General features: G+C 38.6%; 1 protein-coding gene across 1 annotated transcript in view; it reads left to right on the top strand.

The window, feature by feature from the left end:
• LOC142160952 (alpha-2-macroglobulin-like) overlaps nucleotides 1-11,538 on the top strand; it is a 102,249-nt gene that overhangs the window by 32,613 nt on the left and 58,098 nt on the right. The window contains exons 10-11 of the mRNA XM_075216092.1: nucleotides 5,537-5,646; nucleotides 10,555-10,713. Coding sequence (XP_075072193.1) covers nucleotides 5,537-5,646; nucleotides 10,555-10,713 — 269 coding nt within the window. The remainder of the gene's footprint in view (nucleotides 1-5,536; nucleotides 5,647-10,554; nucleotides 10,714-11,538) is intronic.

The raw sequence follows: 11,538 nt of genomic DNA, 5'->3' as shown, positions 1-11,538 counted from the left end.
TGCCCTACTTTTAACAGAAACTCCAGCGTGGGTAGCAACCCTGATGCAGGGGGTCAGTACTTTGGTACAGTTGCTTTTTAAGCCCTCAGAAATTCTAGCTGTTGTAGTGGCACTCCCTTCTACCTCTGGAACAGTAACCTTGCATAATTCAGGAGTAGTTACAGGGAATACCGAGTCTGTGGCTTCAGGACTAGTGGTGCAGACCCCTATTTTGGGGGAACCAGCCTGGTCAACTTCTCTGGTCAGGGGACTGGATCGGTTGAACAGCTTGTTAAAGAGTCCTATGCATTTGCTAGGAACAAGAGACATAGGTCGGCTAATCCCCTACTGGCTTTTTCAGATTCAGAGATATCCTCAGAAGAGGAAGGTGGAAGTTATGGAGGACTCGGATTCTGCTGTGGCTGTGGCGGCTAGAAGAGATTTATGGCTAAGGTGTTGGAATGCAGACTTTGAATCTAAAAGTCTTTTGAGTCCCTTCCTTATTCAAGCAGAGTGTTGTTTGGCCCAGAATTTGATTCAATAATTTCCCAGGCTACAGGAGGTAATAAAGTTTTTTACCAGTCAATACTCCAAGACCTAGGACTCCTAGATATAGTTCATTCAGGCAGCCCTTTCGGGGGGGGCTCGCCTTGCAGGGGTCAGACATCTAGAGCCAGGTCGTCGGAAACCAAGAGACACTCTCTCCGAGGTAGGTCTTCCTCCTCCTCCTCAAGCCGCCCCTCTTCCAAGCTTCCTGCAAACCAGCAGCATGACGCCCACCCTCCTCTGTTGGCGGCGGCGTGGGTGGGTGGACGTTTGCTACTGTTGAAGGATCAGTGGGCAGAGTCCTCGGAGGACAATTGGATTTGCGAGATCATGGCAAGAGGTTACAGGATAGGCTTGGAGGGTCCAGCCCCTCGAAGATTTTTTGTAACCAGGGAGTTATCATAAAAGTCTCAGAAGAACAGAAGTTTCAGGGGTTCTACGCCAACCTCTTTTTGGTCCAGAAGCCAGACGGTTCTTTTAGGCCAGTTTTGAACCTCAAGCAGTTGAATTTTCACAAGCGGGTAGTCATATTTCGAATGGAATCCCTGAGATCCGTCATCAATAGACTGGAGTCAGGTCAGTTCATGGTGTCTCAATCTGGGCAGCGCATCAGGCTCTTCTCAGATTCACGGTGGGATCTGCCCACTACCAGTTCAGGGCTCTTCCATTCGGACTGGCAACTGCGCCAAGGGTGTTTACAAAAATCATGGCGGTTATGGCGGCTTATCTTCATTCCAGAGGGGTGCAATTGGTGCCCTAACTGGACGATTTAGATCAAGGCTGCTTCAGCGCAACTGCTAGAGCAGCATCTTCAATTTACAATTTGCATTTTTGGCTGGATATTGAACCGTCCGAAGTCGCACTTAATTCCTTTGACAAACAAGGTTCTGTCTTGCAGGAGACCATCAGTACTCCTGTGCATGCGATTATTAGGGAAGATGGTGTCGGCTTTCGAGACCCTCCCTTATGGCCGAATCCACTCTCTGTGCTTTCAGTGGGACCTTTTGAAGAAGTGATCTGGATGTCATCTGAAGTTAGAGAGTCAGCTGATCTTATCTGAGTCTTATCTTAGAAAGCAAAACTGGCTCTCAGATGGTGGATGGTTCGAGACAACTTGATAGTAGGCAGGTCCTTTGCCCCCTGGCCTTGGATCTAAGTATCCACGGTTGCCAGCCTTCGGGCGTGGGGGGCGGTGGCTCTTCATTTGAGACTTCAGGGACTCTGGTCTGTGCAAGAGTCATCTCCCCCCATAAATGTTCTGGAACTGAAAGCCATGTTCAGAGCATTGCAGGGAACTCAGCTCATTCTACAAGGCTTACCGGTTCTTCTTCAGTCCAACAATGCTACGGCGGTGTCATATGTAAACAGGCAGGGAGGAACCAGAAGTGCAGCAACAATGGAGGTGACGTATCAGATTTTCGAGTGGGCCGAAAGTCATGTTCCCGCAATATCGGCAGTCTTTATTCCAGGCATTCAGAACTGGCAAGCAGACTACCTGAGCTGGCACGAGTTTCTGTTGGGGGAATGGGCTCTTCATCTGGAGGTCTTCCAGATTCTGGTCAACAGGTGGGGGTTTCTGGATCGACATTTGATGGCGTCTCGACACAACAGAAAAGTTCCAGAGTTTTGCTCAAGGGCAAGAGATCCCTTGGCAGTCGCGGTAGACGTGTTGACAATGCATGGAACTTCAGGTCAGGTTACCTGTTTCCTCCCATTCCCATGATTCCCAGGATCCTTTAGAGAGTCAAGCAGGGAGACCGGCCAGTCATTCTGGTGGCTCCAGCTTGGCCATGGAGGGTCTGGTATTAAAAGATTCTTCTAATGGCGGAAGGTCCTGGTCTTCGGTTACCTCTTCGCGAACACCTGCTAATTCAGGGACAATTTCTGCATCAGGTCTTGATCTGGATGAATTTAATGGTATGGCTCTTGAAGTCAGACTTTGGAAATCCAGGGGGTTCTCCCCACGAGTAGTGGACAACCTTATTAAGGCTAGAAAGCTAGTTTTGGCTCGAATATATCACCTTATCTGGCTTACATTCAATGGTGTAAGAACAGGGCCTGCAGTTCAGATCCGTTCCATCTGGCTAGGTTTCTTGCGTTTCTCCAGAATGGTCTGGATGGAGGTCTTTGTTTGGCATCTCTAAAAGTACAGGTGTTGGCTCTTTCTGTGTTTCTTCACAGAAGTTTTGTGAGAAATACCAGATGTTAGGACGTCCTTACAGAGAGTCCTACATATCCAACCTCCATATGTTCGGCCTATGGCTCCATGGGACCTTAATTTGGTCCTTAATATGCTGCAGAGACCATTTGAACTGTTGTAGTCTGCAGAATTACAGTTCGTAACATGGAAAGTGGTTTTCCGTCTTGCTAATGCCTCAGTCCGGAGGGTGTCCAAGCTGGGGGCATTGTCTTGTCGAGAACCTTTTCTGGTGTTTCATAATGACAGAGTGGTTCTCAGAACGGTTCCATCTTTTCTACTCATGTAAACCAGGAAATTGTAGTTCTGGTGTTCACAGAGGACTCTTCGAATTTATGTTAAGAGAACTTCGAAGATTCGCTTTACAGATTCTTTGTTTGTCTTGTTTGATTTTTCGAGACATGGTTGGCCAGCTTCTAAGAAAGAAGTCTATTGCTAGATGGCTGACCATGACAATTAAGCAGGCTTATGTCAGTGCTCACCGTCCTGTGCCAGATCGTATTGTTGCCCATTCTACCCGTTCTGTTGGGGCGTCTTGGGCTGCATGAAATGGGGCCTCAGCGGATCAGTTATGCAGAGCAGCCACCTGGTCCTTGGTCCATACTTTCACAAGATTTTACCAATTCAATGTCTTTGCGTCGGCAGATACCAGTTTTGGCCGTAGTGCTTTACATGCCAGGCTATCAGAGCGGTCCCTCCCTTCAAGGAGGCTGCTTTAAAAAATGTCCCCATGTAAGCAGTGTCCCCCAGATGGATGAAAGAGGAAATGGAATTTATATACTTACGATAAATCTGTTTCTTTGATTCCTTCTGGGGGACACTGCGTTCCCTCCCTTCTGCTTTTCTTCTGTATGTGCTTGGTTGATTGGCCTATCTCTTTGGGGCTTCATAATGAAACTGAGGACTCAGGGGGTTAGCAAGGGGAGGGGCCTGTCGGCAGCTCAAGATTAACTTGCTAAGTGCCAACTCCTACTTCCCCCTCACTCAACCCCATGGTAGCAGTGTCCCCCAGAAGGAATCAGAGCAACAGATTTATCATAAGAATATAAATCTCGTTTTTTCAAACCCGCGGGTTAGTAAATATACCCCTAAATCGTTAAACAAGAAGCGTGAATACATTTTTTAAGGAACTAGTTAAAAAAACATTCACTTATAGCAGCTTCTGCATCAATAGAACTCAGTATAGACAAAGTGAATCTAAATAATCTAATACATTTTATATTAATAATTACTAATAAAAAAATATTTTTAAATGGGTAAAAGTTACCTTTAATGAGAATGACATTCAAAAATGACACAATAAATATTTCAGTTAAAACATTAGTTTACTGAAATAGTCATTAATATCACCATCTTGTGAACTCTTGAAATGATTTGCAGTGAACATAAAGCAAACACTCTATTATGGTATATGTATTACTGTACTATAAATATCCTGCCTTACAGTCATCCCTACCAGTACAGCCCCCAAAGTTTGAAGGAACTAGAGGTATGTTCAATGCACCTAACCTCTCCCAGCTGATCTCTGTCAAAAACAGCAATTCAAAACAAGCCTTGCCCAGAAATAACATTAGACAATGCTAACAGGCAGACTAAGATTTTGCTTTTGTTCAGAATGACAAAAATAATATCTGTTACGATTAATATTCCCAATAATTTAAAATCTGTGATATTCGCATACTAAAGCATTAAACTTATATTTATACTGTATGGTGAATTCCACACTGTAGAATGATGATATGGATAATCAATACATATAAACCAAATAAATTGGTTATAATATAGTATTAGGATGCAAAAGAGTTAACAGAGGTTACAGTATATATATTGACAAATTAATTTGTATTTCAGTTATTCCATTGTTACTCAAGGTATATGAAGAAATATGCTTCCTCCCACCACCTTTGCATCTATATGAAGAAATATGTCTAAGACATATTTGTAGGTCATCTTATCTAAAGAAATGTGCCCTCCATTATGGGAAAAAGGGAAGTTGTGGTAAAATTGTCTACACCAGATAAGATGTGGAAAGGTCTCTTTGGAATTTTATTTGTATCTAGGAGATGTTGAGAAGTTCTGTCAAACGGAGTAATATTATTGGTCAAAAGTCTTAAATTATGCATTTAACTATGTACTATGTTGTGGTTTTAAGCTATAAGAGGCTTGCAATGTTAATATGTGACACCATTGTTCAGGTTCAATTGAATGGTCTGTACTGTGCGCACATAATAATCTGAGCATATGCTGAACACACTTCTTCCTTGATTTTATCCAACAAAATTTCCTTATCGAATGAATGTGACTGTTCCATTTCCAGCTCATTCAACTTGGAGGGAACTAGTTAAGAATCCACTAGTTGATATGGCGTACTCACAATCCTGTGATTTGCAACATTGAAGACTTACTGTATGCTGTGATTTGAAACATAAAATATTTAGTTGTGTAAAAATTGAACTTAGTGACGTTGTCATTGCAATTAGATGTTACTTATAATACACATGTGTGATGCTAATATATGTAAAAACTCCTACACATATTTGCATAAAAATGTGTATTATATGGAATAACAATTAATTATTAGTTATATTGAAGAACTGTGATCTGTAAGTTTTGTCATGGGACTGCTCATTTTCAATAGGTGCATTTTTCCATATATTATTCTTTAATCAAATCATGGAGGTCACATCATGTCATAATAAAACATTGTTATGAAACACTGTACCTTACAAGTTCTCATTTGACACGTGCATGTTTAGAACTGCCCTAATACAGTTTTTGTGATCACTCTTCCATCAATGTTCTGTTCTAATGTAGGAATTGAGTTAACAACAACCAGTGAAACTATTGTAGAAATTGCAATCAATAAGGTGTCATTTGTTGATGCTGACAGTGCCTACAAGCCCGGGATTCCATACAGTGGAGTGGTGAGTTATATGCGAGCTCTGTCACTGTACAATAGCTTATCCTTGTTGTAGGTTTTTCTTTTTCCTAAATGATTACTTGGATGTGACATAAAATGCGCTCTGGCTAAAAGTCCAGGCTCTATCAAATGTGCATACAAATTTTGATTTAGCCTAAAACTTTGTTTAAAAAATAAGCGTGAGCAAGGTGTGGTTGTGTTGGCAAACATATATATATATAGAATATCTATAAAGGAATAAAGGAAACATGGTGCCACATAGTGTATTACCACAATAAAAATAGATAATGTAATGAGAGAGAATAAGGTGTGATGAGTCAGATACACACTCAAAAATTGTAACTTCTCTCCAATAAGACTGATGAAACCGAAAGGGTGATTAGATATATGCAAGAGTGACAGCACACTATGTTCAATGCCACCAATGAAATCACCAATAACCATATATCTGAAGATGTAAGAATCAGTTGAATGGATAACTCCAAAGCTGTGCAGATGTTACCAGTAACGTCACTCGTCCAAGTGTATAATTTTGTTAGGACTGGAACCTTCACTGACAGCACTGGATGAGATTAAATGAATCTCTGCCCAACAATCACTCACTTATATAGAAGCAAGGCAGCAGTGAGCAGCACTGATCTCCAGGGACATAAACTCTCCTCTCTGACTGCTGCTGCTGTCAGTGCTGCTTCCTCTATGCCTGCAGTCACGTGACTCAGCTGTACCTACGGAAGACCAGAAGGTCCAATACACCAGAAGCACAAGGATACGCACAAGCTGCTATATATAGAACTAGATATCCATCAGGACAGGACATGTTCCTACAGAGATTCCAAAGACTAGCTGTTAAAATCAAGTACATTAGAGATCCCACATCTCCCCAATAACCTACCTACTTTGAGCACAAATCTCTCATCAAGCTGCTAGGAAACGTAAGGAAAATATGAGCGCATACCATCCATCTATGTACACTGGGCAAGACAGCACCATTAGCAAACCATTTTCTTACAGTTCATTAATTATTAAGATATAATGCAATTTGTGACTTTTTCGCTATTTATATATAATTATATATTAATTATATATAATTTACTAACTATATAGTCTAGTATATTGGTACAATGTTTTCAAAATAATGAAACGTGCACAAAATATTGTACTATTTTATCGAATTCATGAAACACCACCCACTAGTGATGTAGACAAACCAGGTGTCGAACAGAGACCACCTTTTAATGTGAGATGAACTATTGAATACCAAAATGGATATATATCTTTTCCAGGATTACCCATTTGGGGATATGCCCACTTTTCCACTGATTCTTTACCAATCCTCAGAGATATTGGACAAAAAAGGAAGTAGGAGCATATAGTGCATTATCTCGCTATTATTTATAAGCAAATTTCTTCTTCTAAAAAGACTAAAAACATAAACAGGTAGCAAACTTCCTCATAGAGACAACAGAGTCTACCCAAAAAATCAGCTGTAAAAGCTCAGCACAATCCTATAGGAGCCCAAGGATGCTGGAAATGAAACTGGAAAGGCAAGGATCTTTCAGGGAGAAGCAGACTGCCGCTGATGCATTTCAACCCTTAAGTCTTTCTCAAGGTGATGTGTTCATGGTGTTTCCTGTTTTCCATTTATAGCCCAGCAGTAAATGGGTAGCTCCCATAAATCCAATATTTTTTAAAACTATAATATTATAATTAATAATAGTAATAAAAGCGTTAAGTATAGATACATAAAAATGAATATAATCAATCCTTCCTATATGCTTTACATTAAATCACATAGCCTCAAAAAGTTAAACCCTCTTAAACGGCAAAAATCCAAATAAGTACTTCCCTATAAAAAAAATCGTCCATGAGGAGAGTGTATAGATTTACTAATCCTATTAAATAAGCTGATGATATTTGAAAATCTCAGGCTTTAAAGATCAATAGAAATGAAGGAGATTGCGATTACATGACTGTTGTCCTCCAATGAAAATTTGTTTCCTATTCTCAATGTAAAAGCTGTCAATAGTGAACAGAGAATGGAAATGAATATGATCACATGACAGTCGTCCTCTAATGAAAATGTGTTTATGCTAATGTAAATGCATGTCTTCTATATGTCATTGCTGAAGCACCGGTGTATTTATTACTGAATGACACATTGTAGCAGATCCACAGGTGGTATAATTATAATGTGTCAGTCAGTAATGAATACACCTGTACTCCAGCAAGGAGATATAGAAAACATGCACTGTTAGGAGTATCTGAGGACTGAGTTTGGGAACACTGAGATGGAGCATGTTTTCTTACTTAAATCACAAATATATATTTTTGCACTTTTATAACAATAGTTCATATTATACCTTTTTTACATTTTACTCGCTTAAATGTTTAAACTTTAACTATTATTTTTTGAATCTCTTGAATCACTGGATGTTGACCCTCTCTATTCAATCAACCATACTTAATCACAACCAACATGATTTGCCACAACAGTAAAATAATGGTGCTAATATAAAGTATTATTGAAAATTGCAAAAAAATCCTTTGTTAATAAAAGAGCATAGAGGACATCATTTTGGTCTTTATTTCACATAAACCCTTAACCCTCATTTGGGCACACATTTTTCTAAATAATGCAGCATGACCTTTATTAATCACCAAATTATTGTTAAAGTTATAGATTTACACCATGTGTTGAGTCTCTTATAATCTTTTGCCAATTTGGGCAGCCATTTCCCCCATTTTCACTTTCTCTCTCACTCTCTTCAAACAGAAATTGTGTTTAATATTTTAATATTTTGTAATGTAAAAGCCTTTAAATTAATGAAGCCATCATCCTACCCAGTCCTATCTTCCCAGTAAACATTTACAATAAAAACTGTTATCATTCTCTCCTCAAAATTAACTGTACTAATTAATACAATTTTAGAAAGTACCTCTTTTGATCCAGCCACTTCAAGAGGGTACATGCTGGTCATCCATAAATCTTATAAGATTTATGGCAACAGACCCATCCGATTATTGAACTCTGACCTAAAATATTTCACCAAAATTCTTGCTACCCACTTAAATTTAATTATGCCTATATTAATTCATCTAGACCAAGTTGGTTTTGTTCCTGCTTACCAGGTCTTGGTCATCCCCTGAAATATGGTTGATTTCATTCTCCGAGCTCAACATAAGTTTCCTACTTTAGTTGTAGCTCTGGATGCTGAGAAGTCTTTTGAGCAGATTGGAAAGCTTTTATGTTCAGAATCCCATCAACAATAAGTTTTTCAAAAAACTTCCTTAAGGCGTTTCTACTCTTTATTGTAACCCTTCTGCAGACTCTGCCAATGGACACACATCTTCCCCCTTAAAAATCTTCAACCACACTAGACAAGGTTGCCCTATTTCCTCTTTAATGTTTGTTGATTATTTATTTACCCACTTTCACCCAGAGTGATATCTTTGCTCAATCTATCTGAAGAGATAGAGCAGAATAGTTTAATCTATCTGATTATAAGATTAATTTTGATGAAAATTAAGTTTAAGATTTAAATATTTCTCCTGCTACAAAAAAATCTCCTGAAATGAAATTTCAACTTTAAACGGCAGCTGCAGAGGATACTTGGATATATATCTTACAAAATATTATCATCAACTACATCAATTAAATTAATCATCGCTAATTAAAACTGTTAGAAATGACCTCCTGGAATAAGTTACTGATTTCATGGACTGAAAAATTAATTTAGTGAATATTTTACCTAGACTGCTGCATCTCTTTCATATTCTTCCCTTGTACATACCATCTCAGACTTGGACATCTCAGATTCCATAACATATTACATGACCTTCCAACTCGCTCAGTGTGTTCAATGGCATTCTCCCTCTCATTCCAAGGTTTGGTTAGTCATAGAGTCCAAGGGTGTGATCCTTTCATCACTATGTTCACTTCCTCTACTTGTCTGGTTTCTAAATATCAGTGACCCGTTCCATCAAAAGTTACCCATTTCTTTTGTTTTCACTAAGTACCTATCTGGCAGAATCTTTGTTTCCCACTTGGGATACATTTATCTTTTGTTTTCCCTGTATATCCACTAGAGTACAGTTTTTAACTGATTTAGAGCACTCTCCTTCCCATCCATTACAGATAGACAAAGTAAACTCCCGTTTCCCAGCGCAATGTCTTTGACAATATCTAAAATAGAGAAGTTTGTTTTCATCAGTCTTCAAAACAACAATAATTGCCAGACCTCTAAATTCTTTCAAAGCTCTATTCTGAGCTTCTCCCTATGAACCAATCTCCAGTATATACCACACTGGTGTCCCCCAATTCACTAGTTCATTTTCCACACAAAATTCACTTGGAGTCTGAGTTGCAATAATCACTCAATTTTGTATTTTTTACCCTTTTAATAAACAACGTTACAGTTAGATATTTGATCAACCAGATCATACTTCTAATTATCACTTTTTGGAACAGCGATATCTTCAACCGGCTCTGTGACATTTCTCCTTATCACTTTTACCTCACTTCTCCTTCTCTCCTCTACCGTTCCCTATTAAGCTTCTCCTTTTCATGTATTCCTATATCCCTCCATAAGTATAAATCTAGGGTCATTTTTCAGGTTTTCTTCAACTACCTCAATTTCAAAAGTAAGATTATACATTGTAAAGATCTATTTGTTTGGTTTATGTTCAGTTATATATAATCACCATTTATATCTTGACATCATTATACATTTACCTTTTCAATAAAGTTTATAAAAAAAAAAATCTGTATTAGAAAGTATCCAAATCCTACTTTTGCACATCTTAAAAACTTTTGTTTTATATTACATTGCTTTGACACACATATGTTCAAAATGCACATGTGAAAGTGATCTCACCTGCGATCATGATAATTTTTCATTATGTTTTATTCCAGATTAAAGTGGTGGATACCGGTGATAATCCTATACCAGGCATTATAGTTTATCTGCAAAGTACACAGGCTTCAATCAACCAGACCTTGCTGACAAATGAGAATGGTCAGGTTTCCTTTACCTTGAACACAACAAACTGGGAACATCAAATATCTTTGACGGTACTGACAAATCAGTGTGTGTTCAGATGTATATGTGTGTGCATGTCTCCAGCAAAGGCATATTAATTATTTTCGGCTCCTAATCATCCACATATATGAAAAATATAATGTCATTTGTAATTCTTAAAACACACAATCCACTTTACAGCTGTGCATGAATCTAAAAAATCAGTTTATCAAGTGCCTTTTTACATAAGCAACCATGGATACATTAATCACTTGCCTTCTGGCCATTATATACTCATATCTTGACACGTGGCACGTTCACCTAGCAAAGTGTATAACGTGCGGTGTGTATAAATAGGCTACCATTGTAACAGGCTGTTAATGAAGAAAATGAAAGAATGAAAGAAAACACTCCTGGGACTATTCCTGTTGTGAATAAGTGTTGCTTCTGACCTTTTCAAGTCGAACAGAAACCTTTATCAAGGATTAGTGAATAAACATAAGAGAGCCCTTGTGTACCTGACCTCCTAATGAAATCACAGTGCTAAAGGCCACAGTCTACAGGACAATCCATTTTCATAGCAATAGAAACAAAGAAACATAACATTATTAAAGCAGAAAAAACTAATGATTTTAAATGTAGCAGAACAACTTATTCTGCATTACTGTGTATTATGTCATGAATACTAGTGAATAACAAGAACTTGCAACATATGTAGGAAACAGGACCTTGGCAAAAATGCTGTAACTTAGAAGATCAAGCAAGAGCTGTATATTTGGGAATAAGTCAACTATTATTAAATGTATGTTCACTATGGGCCTGTTGCAGAGCTGGACTTTTCTTTAGCATAAAACTCTTTCTGTACTGCGCATGTGCAC

Source organism: Mixophyes fleayi, chromosome 6, assembly GCF_038048845.1.
Source record: "Mixophyes fleayi isolate aMixFle1 chromosome 6, aMixFle1.hap1, whole genome shotgun sequence".
Classification (NCBI taxonomy): Eukaryota; Metazoa; Chordata; class Amphibia; order Anura; family Limnodynastidae; genus Mixophyes; species Mixophyes fleayi.
This window is presented reverse-complemented; position numbering and strand designations above follow the sequence as displayed.